This window comes from Tubulanus polymorphus, chromosome 9 (genome assembly GCF_964204645.1).
Source record: "Tubulanus polymorphus chromosome 9, tnTubPoly1.2, whole genome shotgun sequence".
NCBI lineage: Eukaryota > Metazoa > Nemertea > Palaeonemertea > Tubulaniformes > Tubulanidae > Tubulanus > Tubulanus polymorphus.
In genome coordinates, this window is record NC_134033.1 from 5,816,243 (window position 1) to 5,830,404 (window position 14,162).

At 39.1% G+C, this 14,162-nt stretch overlaps 2 protein-coding genes across 2 annotated transcripts; one reads left to right on the forward strand and one right to left on the reverse strand.

Annotated features, from left to right (window-relative positions):
• The first annotated feature begins 2,511 nt into the window (after positions 1-2,511).
• Positions 2,512-3,519, forward strand: LOC141910500 (FMRFamide receptor-like). Its single transcript, XM_074801192.1, has one exon. The coding sequence runs from the start codon at positions 2,512-2,514 to the stop codon at positions 3,517-3,519; it is 1,008 nt and encodes a 335-aa protein (XP_074657293.1).
• A 7,489-nt stretch (positions 3,520-11,008) lies between these two features.
• On the reverse strand, positions 11,009-13,295 carry LOC141910501 (zinc metalloproteinase nas-23-like). The gene is made up of 4 exons (XM_074801194.1): positions 13,166-13,295; positions 12,134-12,205; positions 11,704-11,763; positions 11,009-11,222 (listed from the first exon to the last, which is right to left on the reverse strand). Exons 1-4 carry the CDS (start codon positions 13,293-13,295, stop codon positions 11,017-11,019), a joined length of 468 nt encoding a protein of 155 aa, XP_074657295.1. The 3' UTR covers positions 11,009-11,016.
• Positions 13,296-14,162: the final 867 nt, after the last annotated feature.

Genomic DNA, 14,162 nt, shown 5'->3' on the forward strand with positions numbered 1-14,162 from the left:
TAATCCCATTAATTTAAATTTGATTTTTTCGAAATGCTTGCCAAATACTTTGATCAACTTTTCCGAGTATGGCAGTATTTACCAATTTGTGTTGTGTATTTGCATGCATTCTTACCTTGTCAAGTCCTTTGAGTCCAGAGCATGAGATAATCGTGGTTAGATTTGGCTGCGGTTATATACAAAATGCCATCCATCCTAACATCTGGCATGGATATCCGGTCATCAACTTCCGGTCATTTGCGTGTATCGTTATCCGGTAATTTACTTCCGCTAAGTAGCGGCTGCCTCGCGGCATTCTTTGTCAATCGAATCGATTTTCCTTATAGGGATAAACAGGATTTTAAAACGTCGAAAAGAAATATGTAATGCGTGTCGCGCATGATGTCTGGATGGTGATCAATACGACGCGGAACACCAGCTTCGGCGGAAACTTTGACATCTGTCATTATTAATTTATTGTCGATTCAGTTAATATTGGCGACTGCGATCACGTGGTCAGAGCTTCATCAGACGGGTTCATCTAGTAGCAGAATGCAGTAAGCTTCCGGGAAAAATGTTTCCAAGCTATTCTACAAAAGCTTAAAATGTACAAAACTCCAGTTTCAAGAACATCTTAATGAAATTGACCTTCAAAATTCGGGAGCAGATTTCTTTCCTGAAATTTCCGTAAAAATCTGGTTTATATATATTGTGAGGAGGTTGGGGTAAGCGGAATATTCCGACAGAAATCTAATCTGAGGACGGGAGGGGTTTAGAAGGCAATTCGTGGACAACATGTGGGCTTTGTAAGTGTGGAAGCTTTTAATCGAATAAGATAATGTTGTTTTTGTTAACGTGTCAATGAGTGAGTAAGGTCCATCCGTATTTGCGGTTAATGTATTTTTCCATGAAAACGTTCGTCTTGTACTTCACAAGTATGACGCTGGCCTTTTTGGCCCTAAAAAGGCACAGTGGCCGAGTGGGTTTAGCCAACGGTCACTGGTCAAGTCGATCAAGGATTTCTGGGTCGTAACCCTGGTAGCGATTGAGTTGCTCTGGCGAAGGTTCTCTGGTCTCTACCCGATTGGGAAAAAAATGACAGTTGTAGAAAAGTTTTTCATATTTTTCGAGGACATTTACGTATTTTTATATCATCGCACTGAATTAAATTTCTTAACTTTCTGTTTTTTTTCTCGAATAAGAATGCAGCTTGAAGAGATTCCAAAATCAGACCATTTATTTTACGAATGGAAATTCACGTTTTACCCTCACGATATCGACGTCTTACTTAGACGCCATCATTTCATCAATTACGGCGCAATCTTCTGTAATTTAAGGATGACGCTTTTCATCATTTAGCGAAACAGAGTTTCTCACTTATCGATTATGTCTGGATTTTACTACGAAACCACCAACAATCGTCTCAAACTCACGATTATAATAATAATGATAATAATAATAATAATGATAATAATAATTTTTCAGCCTAAAATCCATATGATATGCTCATTGGCTTTACATCATATATAAAAAGAGAACATAGAAACAATGAAAACTAAAACGAGTCTAATTAAAAGCTTTGATGAACTAATGGGTTTCGGGCCTAGGTTTAAGAACATCGATTAAAGGACTAGATTTAATCGGACTAGGTGAAGTATTCCAGAGTACTGTGGCAGAGTTCGCGAAGGCTCTTAGTCTATGACTCACAACTCAAAACCGACCGAAACTCACAATGAAAAATAGAAAGCAAAAAAAAACAGTTCGAAAGGTTTCATTGGACTATGGTAGCTCATATCGACGTATCGACCAAAATCCTAATACATGTAGTCATCTTCAGCAATGTAAGAGTTAAAACATAAATATGGGAATACTAGCAAGATACTCGTCTTCGATGGGTTGGTGGATGGGGAGACATGTATCAGCGTTACAGTAATAAGGAGAATAGGTCATTGAACTTCCTCACTGGTAGGCTTTAGGCTATAGTTCACTAATTTCCTTGCAGAGGAAGACAACTTCTGAAATGGCCGATGATGATGTGTAGTTCTAGTTATGATTTTCTTTTACGAAATCTAGTGCCTCCTTGTAATTATTCACATTTTAAACTATGCTAAAAACCTTCCCGGGTTTGGTTGGGACCAGGAAATCGTCATCACATCAACACGAAACACTCCGCACAATAAAAGTGATCCTCCAAAAACCTCCAACCTTCTCTGAATAGCAGTTAGCTAATATAGTTGTAAGCATTGAACTGAAACATTTTTGTAACGGTTCTTATGGCGTCAATCACCATCGGGATATCATTATTGTAAGTCAAAAAATTCAAAACGGACCTATTTGATAATCGCTATCATTGATCGGCGCAGGTTGAGGGATTGAGATGATACGCTTTCTGGTCGATGCTGTTGTAATCGCCTTCAAAAATACGCGTCTAAATTATCATCATTATCATTATTCTGCACTAGAAATTCAATACGGATTCGTTCATTCAATAATCGCTCTCTATTGATCGAGGACGTTTAGATGAAAGGGATCATGAACGCTACCGACATCGCCGCCACTCGCTGTCGATATTCGTCGAAGAGCGCCGTCTGGCTGGTCGTTCTCGCCTACGTGTCGACGCCCGTCTGCGCGGTCGGCTTCGCGATGAACGCTCTCAGTTTCGTCGTGCTCAGGCGTCACCGGTCGCGTTCGAACGCTCTGCACCTGCTGCGACTGTTGGCCGTCGTCGACAACTGTTTCCTGGCGGTGTCCGTGTCGCTGGTGAACGCGCGGCGATTCTACGCGTATTTCAAGCACGCGTCCGAGTTCTTCTACCTGCCGGACGCGTTCGTCGGGCCGAGGTTCATCGTCTACCTGGCGCCGCCGCATCTGATCCTGCGCATGTTCCGCAACTGGTTGATCGTGTTGATCAGCGTCGATCGAGCAATGCACGTCGTCGCGCCGTTGAAGTCGATCGTTCTGTGCAGTCGGAATCGCGTCAACACTGCGGTGGTAGCGATCGCCGCGTTGAGCGTCGCGATGCACGTGTTCAGATACTGTTGCCGACCGTTGACGATGGAGAAGCCCGACTGCTCGATCGACGACGGGATTCCGTTGCCGATGTTGCGGTTCCGTAACGATATACCGCGCGTGGTTGACGTGGTCACTTTAAGCGCGTTCGTCATCGTGATACCGTTCTGCCTCCTCGGCGCCACAAACACGATCCTATCCGTTCGTCTGTTCGCGGCGCGCGCTAAAAGACGGACGATGACCTCGGTCGCGGACGGCGCTAAAAAGACCGGCGGCGCCGATCAAGAACTGCAAGCGACCTTGCTGGCGTTCGGTATCGTCGTGACGTTTTTGGTTTGCGAAAGCCCGAACAGCGTGGAGCGCATCGTCGAGGCGGTTTTCTACGGCGGTAAGAAATTGCGCACGCATCCGATGATACAGGTGCTCATACAGTTGGATTCGTGCGTGAACTTCATCGTGTATTCGATGACCAGTCGTAAATTCCGCGTGGTGACCGGGCAGGTGGTGACTTGTTCGAAAACGCCGCAGTAGTCGACGGATCTGGCTGACTGAAAGGCGAATCTATTCCGTCAAATCAAATTCGGTTAATTTTGATTGTATTGGTCTTGGCATAATCAAATATGGTACAGTTTTTGTTTTTAATTTAACGTGGCTTCAAATTCAAATTGATTTGTCAAACGACCTTCGTATGCGATGTGATTCGATTTAAAGATGGCGGACTCGCGGTTTTTTTTCACACGAGAGTTTTGCACTTTTCTTGTTAGCAGTGGACATGATCCTGTTTTCGTAAACCGTGGTATCATATCAATTGAACGTCTCCAGTGTTACCATATTGAGAAACCTCCCTGTCCAAGCTCAAATTGTCGAAAAATGATCAAAACTCAAATTAAAACTAGTACCCATCGTAAAAGAGGAGATATGCTAAAAACCAAGGGCAGTATTTTCTGTTAAACTTTTTTGAACAAATCGTCAAATATATTTTTTTTGCAAATATGACTAGATTAGATTACACACGTGACAAGTAAATTATGATTAGGATCAATTCGAATCTGATTTGACAGGATAAATTCGCCTCATACTATTTGAAATTAAATACCACTCCTTTCAGAGTTGAACCACAACCACAAGTTGCGAAACACAGTCAACCGCCGATACACCGCCCGCCCATGTACCGCCAACCCCGACTACAGCCAGGTTATCTCGATGTACATCTCAATACAAATACATAGTAAAACACCCCGGAGATTACGCCATACTCGCTATACCGCCAAAACCGCTCGCGCCGATTTGGGTGGTATATCGGGCATCCCTAAAACGCGATTTGTCGAGTTCGTTTTGAGTTACATAACTGTACTCGATGAACAAAGCATATGAAAACATTTATTTGGTTCTTTGCTCAATCTAACCAACAACTTCCCGAAACGGTATCAATTTTAACGCAGTATATGTTTTCAAGTAACTAGTTCCGAACGAAATTCTAAAATAACTTTAAATGGGAAAATTTAGCTTACTCTGAATATTTGTTCTAAATGAATATGTCCCCCGAACGCTTGCGTATGTATAAGCAGGTTTGAAGCCGCCATCGATTTGAAGCGAGGGTTGACGGTATCGCGGTACACCGATACAAAACTCGTTTAATTTTCAATTTTTAGACGTTATGTTCAATTAATTTAATCTAACTTTGTTCGTCGAACATATTTGAATAATGTATGCATGAACGTATTTTGATCATCGGCAAGAAATTAGCGAACGTAACAAGTGATTTTAACTATCGAAAACGAAAATTAAACGGATCGGAAATTCATGTTTCCCCCGAGGACGTTGTTCGTTAGATTTATGAATGTTTCTATGACGAGTCGATGCGCTTCACACCCGAAATAACATCTACATATGAAAACGCAGGTTGACTGAGGGATAGATTGAAACAAAGCTTTATTTCGCAAAACGATAATACACAATCATCATAGAGGTTTACACGAACGTTATTTTTGCAATTATAATGATCATACTAAATTGTTAAAATTGCACATACGAACGTAGTAAGAGCCTCCCAAACCCCATCACCACCTACTGCGCACGAGTCTCCTATTATGTATAAGTCAATATTGAAGTTATACTACAGTTTTCTTAATCATATCTGACGAATTAGAAGATGTAGATTTCGAAGAAGAAAAAAAATCGAAATGTGTATAACAGCTGAATTATTAACTTTTTTGGTATCATTTCATGACTCGAAAATGTTGACAGCGTTTTATCTTCAAATAGTTAAAAACATAATCTCGTTTATTTCAAATTTCTGCAATCGATATGTTTCTCGACATTTCGGCTAAATACTATTAGCCATCATCAGGCGTACTGAACGTTGCGTTTGATTACACTTTCCATGATTGTACTATGCACATATCTTGACTATTGTTAACTTCAAACCCTTCACAATAAATTGATCAGTAGAAAATACATGATTACAAAACTTTCAGGTTTCTGAATCTAGACTGATCTTTATAGATGATTTCATCAGTGGCTTGTTGCCATTTATCGACTGCAATCAGATCTGTATTATATAAACGACATTTGACGATGTTATTTTGTCTTTTGATGACAAACAAATCACAATCGCGATTCATAAGACATTTCGAAGCGCACAGAATTTCATACGCTGTTCTTGTGACCGGTTCGAGTGTGTTGATGTCAGGCGAAGGTAGATTCTTTGACGCGGTATCCATAACAAAATCTACAAAATATTCGCCAACATTGAAACTAACGGTAGATTTTTTTGCAAAAATAAAGTAGCTCTCCACCGGCAAATATATAAAAAACAAACAATGGAAATGTTAAATTCAACTTTTTCTTATATATTTTGAGTCTTAGGGATATATAGAATAAAGTATGAACACTTTCCAGCACTTCGAAGATTTTACCTAATCGAAAGCTTACCGAAATCTTTCTGAAAATACGGTACATTTTAGAATCAAAATTGCTTAAGTCGACTCTAAGCTGTACCATATAGGCGCTTTTCCGAATTTAACCCGGCGCTCGCTACGGAGCCTGCGATTAGACCGAATATTCGGGTAAAACAGGCGGGGTTTACATACCTAACTCATCTACACGTTCGCAGTACCATTCCACATAGTCATACTCTGTCCATACTTTGAACAAATCAGGCCGAGTGAATCTATTTTCGGGCAGAATATAACAGAATTTTGATGGTCGGTGATAGTGAGACGATCTACAGAGAAACTCTGTATGCTTCCCGCATGTATTCATACACTGTCTTAGAGTAGGAGCCGTGACGCCATTTATATCTGGTCCCAATCCCATCCCTACGAAAATGTTCCATCGCAGCCTTTGCCGGGGTCCACATGTGTCTAGAAAGAAATCATTGGAAAACATTTTTCGATTTCGAAGAGGCAGTAAAATAAATCGTGGTGAAATCTGACGACACACGTGATCAATATTGTCATCTAACTTAAAAGTAAATTCATAACTTTCTTATCAAGCGGCGCGCTAAATCAATATATTACATGTTATGAATATAAAGATGCATTTCTATTGAAATACTTAAAACGTAGGAAGTTCCTTCGAAGGGCCATTGAACGTTTGAATTTCACAATAAGATCTATGTCATGTTCAGGCTCTTGTTCCGATATCTTAACTCGACTGACATCTTGTGTATTTCAGATGGTAGTCTAAAGACGGCGGAATAGGAGATAGTAAATAAGTTGTTGATATTAGTTGTCAAATGATAGTTCCTCTCGGACCAGGTCTGTATAACTGCGATGGATAAATAGATCTGTAGACTATACTGGAACCAGTTCCAAAGTTGCGATTAAAGATTTGACTCAGAGTTAACTCATCGTAAGTGAACTAATTCTAACTCAGAGTTAACTCTATAACTCATGAGTGTCGAACTGGATCCTGTCTTAGATTTAAACTTACTTTAAAATTGACCGCACATAATCAATTAGTAAGTCTCTTACCGATCGCTTGTTCGGCTCCACTGAGAAAACTGGAGTTTAAAATCAAAATCACGCACAAAACCAACATTATGACAATCTCTATGCGTGGTATCCGATCACAAGTTTTATTTCGACTGATTTGTAGCCTGTTAGTGTTTTATTGATAAAACCGACCAGAGCAATATCATTAATGAAATCGTTGATGCTGTACGATTAGCAGATTCGTCACGCCTCAAAACGCTGAGTGTTTTTAGCAATTACTTTCGTAATAAACATCACAGCGACCGGCGCAGCCTAGAGACCATCGACACGGTCCATGTGATCAATGGTTTTTTAAACCAATCAACAATACCAACAGATGAAAATTGAAATAAAAAAATGCGTGAATAACCAAATTTGTAATGTCGATCATGGAAGAATAATTTTTCGAAATTTGGGAATTCAATGACGACAATGATAGTAATGTTGTGTCTTATTTAGCGCTAAATCAAGGGAAGCTGCTCAGAGCGCTTTACTTTCCAGTATCTTTACTATATCTTGACTATTGTTAACTTCAAACCCTTCACAATAAATTGATCAGTAGAAAATACATGATTACAAAACTTTCAGGTTTCTGAATCTAGACTGATCTTTATAGATGATTTCATCAGTGGCTTGTTGCCATTTATCGACTGCAATCAGATCTGTATTATATAAACGACATTTGACGATGTTATTTTGTCTTTTGATGACAAACAAATCACAATCGCGATTCATAAGACATTTCGAAGCGCACAGAATTTCATACGCTGTTCTTGTGACCGGTTCGAGTGTGTTGATGTCAGGCGAAGGTAGATTCTTTGACGCGGTATCCATAACAAAATCTACAAAATATTCGCCAACATTGAAACTAACGGTAGATTTTTTTGCAAAAATAAAGTAGCTCTCCACCGGCAAATATATAAAAAACAAACAATGGAAATGTTAAATTCAACTTTTTCTTATATATTTTGAGTCTTAGGGATATATAGAATAAAGTATGAACACTTTCCAGCACTTCGAAGATTTTACCTAATCGAAAGCTTACCGAAATCTTTCTGAAAATACGGTACATTTTAGAATCAAAATTGCTTAAGTCGACTCTAAGCTGTACCATATAGGCGCTTTTCCGAATTTAACCCGGCGCTCGCTACGGAGCCTGCGATTAGACCGAATATTCGGGTAAAACAGGCGGGGTTTACATACCTAACTCATCTACACGTTCGCAGTACCATTCCACATAGTCATACTCTGTCCATACTTTGAACAAATCAGGCCGAGTGAATCTATTTTCGGGCAGAATATAACAGAATTTTGATGGTCGGTGATAGTGAGACGATCTACAGAGAAACTCTGTATGCTTCCCGCATGTATTCATACACTGTCTTAGAGTAGGAGCCGTGACGCCATTTATATCTGGTCCCAATCCCATCCCTACGAAAATGTTCCATCGCAGCCTTTGCCGGGGTCCACATGTGTCTAGAAAGAAATCATTGGAAAACATTTTTCGATTTCGAAGAGGCAGTAAAATAAATCGTGGTGAAATCTGACGACACACGTGATCAATATTGTCATCTAACTTAAAAGTAAATTCATAACTTTCTTATCAAGCGGCGCGCTAAATCAATATATTACATGTTATGAATATAAAGATGCATTTCTATTGAAATACTTAAAACGTAGGAAGTTCCTTCGAAGGGCCATTGAACGTTTGAATTTCACAATAAGATCTATGTCATGTTCAGGCTCTTGTTCCGATATCTTAACTCGACTGACATCTTGTGTATTTCAGATGGTAGTCTAAAGACGGCGGAATAGGAGATAGTAAATAAGTTGTTGATATTAGTTGTCAAATGATAGTTCCTCTCGGACCAGGTCTGTATAACTGCGATGGATAAATAGATCTGTAGACTATACTGGAACCAGTTCCAAAGTTGCGATTAAAGATTTGACTCAGAGTTAACTCATCGTAAGTGAACTAATTCTAACTCAGAGAGTTAACTCTATAACTCATGAGTGTCGAACTGGATCCTGTATTAGATTTAAACTTACTTTAAAATTGACCGCACATAATCAATTAGTAAGTCTCTTACCGATCGCTTGTTCGGCTCCACTGAGAAAACTGGAGTTTAAAATCAAAATCACGCACAAAACCAACATTATGACAATCTCTATGCGTGGTATCCGATCACAAGTTTTATTTCGACTGATTTGTAGCCTGTTAGTGTTTTATTGATAAAACCGACCAGAGCAATATCATTAATGAAATCGTTGATGCTGTACGATTAGCAGATTCGTCACGCCTCAAAACGCTGAGTGTTTTTAGCAATTACTTTCGTAATAAACATCACAGCGACCGGCGCAGCCTAGAGATCATCGACACGGTCCATGTGATGAATGGTTTTTTAAACCAATCAACAATACCAACAGATGAAAATTGAAATAAAAAATGCGTGAATAACCAAATTTGTAATGTCGATCATGGAAGAATAATTTTTCGAAATTTGGGAATTCAATGACGACAATGATAATAATGTTGTGTCTTATTTAGCGTTAAATCAAGGGAAGCTGCTCAGAGCGCTTTACTTTCCAGTATCTTTATTTCCAGCCTGTAAACTCTGACCTTTTATCGGTCATCTCTCCCTGGAGATGTAACATCCGAGCAACTAGTCACCAGTTTCGAGGATCTTATTCTTAGCATTGGTCAATTTCACTATACACGCGCGTTAATGTCCAAACGCAGTATGCGATTTGGTGAGTTGAATCAAAAAAGTGTTTTGTCAATTAAAAAGATATATTTTCAAACTAAATCGATTGAGGCAAAAGATATATCAAATAACTCAATAAGGGGTCAACGAAGTGGCCTCGGGGAATATTTACCAGATTGATAGCCTGTCGGGGATCCCACTCAGTCGTCTAACCTATTCTTCCAGTCGGAATGAAAACATGTAGAACTAATAGAATTGTTGTCTTTTTTCCAGATCAGTCGTTCCTCACCGACCCGATCGATACCAACGACGTGTGGCTGACTAAACTAACACACTTTCGACGAAAGACCTTTCGAAATTCATGACGCATCAAACAGAGGTTAGTGGTGAGTAGATGTGTTCTTATTTGATACTGGATCTAACTGACTATACAATGTATATGTATCGAGTCAAATTGAAAATTGATGGCGGTCTTCGTGTTTTCTTCAGATTTCTTCTTCCGGACCCGTTCGCTGTTAATATGGGTGGACTCACATACACAGTGGACTGCAGACCGCAAACCTTCCTCGGGAACTGATTGCTGTTAATATTAGCGGACCAAACCCACACATGCACAGTGGACTGCAGACCTACCCAACTTCTTCGGGACCTGATTGCTGTCAATGCGCTATTACCGAATATATTGGCCCGACGGATGTTAGTATGCTTGGATAATCACATCTTCCAATGATTAATATCTGATTGAAATCATCCATCATAAGCTCCACTCATGAATTGGTAAGTTAACTATATATATGGTTTGGGTTAGTCGGGCTTAGTATGTGTTAAACAGATGGATCCTCGTTACAGCAAACTCGAAATGGTCTTAGTCATAGGTGATTTTTTTAGTAAAGAAAGCTTCAAATTCATTGGGTGCAATGGTTCTAAAATTAGTATTTGGGTTTAACGATTTGGGTTGACAATTCGATATACAACGAATTATGAAGCGTCTAAATAGATAACCATCTTTCGGATGAAGCAAACCTTTAATTGATACCATCAAAAAATATTGTTTTTCAATGTGAAGAGCGGTGTGGCCGAGTATTTTGAGCGCTCAACTCTCGGTGGCCAGGTCGAGGGTTAGAACCCCATACATTACCGTAGGCTATGGAGTGTACGAAAGCTTTAGCGGAGGGCCTCGAATATCTTTTTGCTCCGGTTTTAATGCAGATACAACGATGGAAATCTGAGAATACATTGAAATGTTCAACTTAAATCTATAGTTTTAGAAGTTCAAACTTTATTCCCTAAATTCGACTAAACTACATTTTACGAAGTCATAATACAAACACGGGGTTGGGTGTCGACTAATCGCATCTACCGAAAAGACGGTCACGCGGGCAGTTTCTCGACACTGTTTCGATGCCTCTCTGGTCGGTACCCGGGCTGCATTGATGAATCGGGTTGATGCGGAGTCTGGTGTCTCGCTTGCAGAATCTGCTTCGTGTGGAAACGCAGTCGGAATTGCACGGAGTCCAAGGCGTCCATGGGGACATGTTGCCGAGTGAGCCCACTATATAAGACATATTGAAATTCCTGATTAGCTCATTTATAACACATAATTAGGCTATCTACTGTGGCTATCGAGGGTTTTACTTATGTAAAGTGAGAATCCACTAGACGTACTAGTGTGCATAAAATGCTGCTCTGGCAATGTAGGATTTCGCTAAGTGACAGATGAGAAGTAGAACATCAGTTACTCTGGCAATAGAGGATTCTAATTGTGGCAAGCGAGGAACCACCAGGTGTCACTAGTACGCAATATGATATCATTTCCTGAATTCTTTTCAGATTCGATTAAAATTTATCGAAATTCGCTTTTCATCAAATTCATTGAACGAACTGTAAACATTGTGACTTATATGACTCAAATATGTCAAAATGAAGTAATTGCCTGAAATTTGAAAATCCGAATGGAAGAATTTCATTTTGACTGAATATGTACGTCCTGGCATTCGAGCCACCATCTACAGGGTAAAACAGTTACAACTTACAGTTTTCAGAGCATCCATACAGCTGGTTGATACCAACAAGTTCCGCTACGCTCAATTCATCTAGTTAAAAGAAAAAAATGTTCTTTAAAATAAAAGGTATACATCAAAATATATGATGGCATATAATTCAAATCAGCTTCAGCAGAAATGGCAACGAAACGAATCGAATTGGGATTTCGTATTTCGAATTTCGTCGTAGAAATGTATGTAGATGAGACATTCATGATGATCATTTTGGCATCAATTAATTAATTCCTTACTTAAATACATGATTGAAATAGGAAATTGATGATAGAAATGTGATTCCGTACAATCAGTACGGAAGTTCAGGCCCGTTGAGAAAAAGGTAGATCAACGCTTATACTGAGTAACCTATTTTTATCGCGTTTCGACTATCGTTTAAGATGAATGTTAGTTGAGTACTGCTTACCTCTGGTGATGTAATCTCGAGTAAGATGAACGTATTTGTCTACGTTAGGTTTGCTCTGCGCGTCAGTGAATCCTTCATGAAAAACAAAACAAAGAAAATCATTTTCTAGACGCCAACACGACGAGTCGTTTTTATTACGTATGAGATTCTGGATCCAGATCCAACATAGGGCTGAATTCACGAAAGCTTGCAAAGCGCAGACAGGAAACTAAACTTACTGCCTTCTAAACATCGGCAATTAACTAAGCTTAATGGTTATTTTAGGGGGCCTACAATATTGGTCACCTCTTCCCATGAACATACTTCATAAGAAAATGATAGCATACATGGTTCATCGGGGGCTTTGAAATTCAGTGAAACGCTGACGATGGTCGCCTTTCTGGTGAGCTTTTCAACATGATTTCGATATTTAAGTCAAGTTGTTAAATGATTTAAACTGCCAAATATCGACCTGTGACACGACCAACTAGTGGCGAGAATGGCCAACTGTGTCATTAAGATATGTCATTAAGGTAGTTGAGTCCAAACCTCTCCCTCGATGACCTTAACGGTATACGGGAGCTTTTGAAAACTTTTTCACTTTTGAATATATGTGTTCCACTTTTGAATATATGTGTATTTTTCAGAACGGGTTATATAATCTTTTGAATGACGAAGTCAGAGTGTAATGAATATATTATTCAAATCATCCACTCCAGACCTACGAGTTGTAGTCGGTGTAATGAAACGACTGTATGACAGCATTGGAGATGATAAAGCTCAATGAGACACACAATCTAATAGAAATCAGGTTATGAGGTCATGGCCTCGACGGAAACAATTGGATAACGTCGTCAGCTGTCAGATGACCTGGACGACGGAAGAGCTTAAAATCTAGAACTTGCTAAATGATATTGGCTTGCCGCAGGTGCTTCATACGCCTAAATTTATGAAATAATATTGCCTACCCTTATATTTATATTGATTCATATCATTGATGCAATGAAAATATATATTTACAGATTTCAAGCAACTTCTATCTTGTACACGTACCTAGCGCATGCGTAACGGCATGAATGACGATTCCTTTGAACGCGCAGTCGGCTCCGAGTGAAACTACTTGGGCTCCTTCCTCGTCGGCTTTTCCCACGTGAGTGGCGCATCTAAAAATAACGAATTTCATTTCTCATTTTATCAAATCTTATTCTACAACAACTTGACAAGTATGCTGCGAATAGAGATTTCATAAGATAATTATTTCAAAATTAAGCATGAAGAATACGTTCACGAAATAGATTTCGTTTTAGATTATATTGGTTTAAGTAGCTAGTTCAACCGTTTCAGGGGTTACGTTTCAGTCAAAAGTTAAAGTTTATTTATTCTTATGCTTTAAACCAAACCGATCTATTAAAATCTAGAAAACTAGTTTGTTCGCAGTTCGATAAAAATGTTCTCGGAATTTAATGCAAATCTTGGAAAAAATTTTCTATCCAAATTGAAACCAGCCTTTATGATTCGTAGGTTTAGGTAAGTTAACGAACCCAACTCCGTTGGAGAATTTCAACCAGCTCGAGTCCTTCTTTTTGCTTCGTCGGAATTTCACGCAGGTTTTCTCTGTAAGTTCTTCCATTGAAGCCTTGATCATTTTCTTCACATCTAGACACGAAAAAATAAACCACACGTTCGTTAACAAATTCATTCAGCTCAGTTGTACCGTAGTGAATGAAGTTTATGAGCAATCTTATAACCTAGGGACTGGTCGTAAGATATTGGATTGAGAACCAAAACAATCTTAGATTTTTCTTAAGTTGTAAGATTGATTATACAACCAAAATGACCTTAGACTGGTCTCAAGTTGTGAGATTTTGGAACTAAAATGAGTTTAGACCTGTCTTACGTTGTTCGATTAGCTATAGATCCAGAAATGAGCATAGTTAACTGGTCTTAAGTTGTTAGATTGGATATCGAACTAGAATGAGATTTGACTGGTCTTTAAAATTGTTGGATTTTTCATAGAACCAACATAAGTTTGCACAGCTGTTGTTAGATT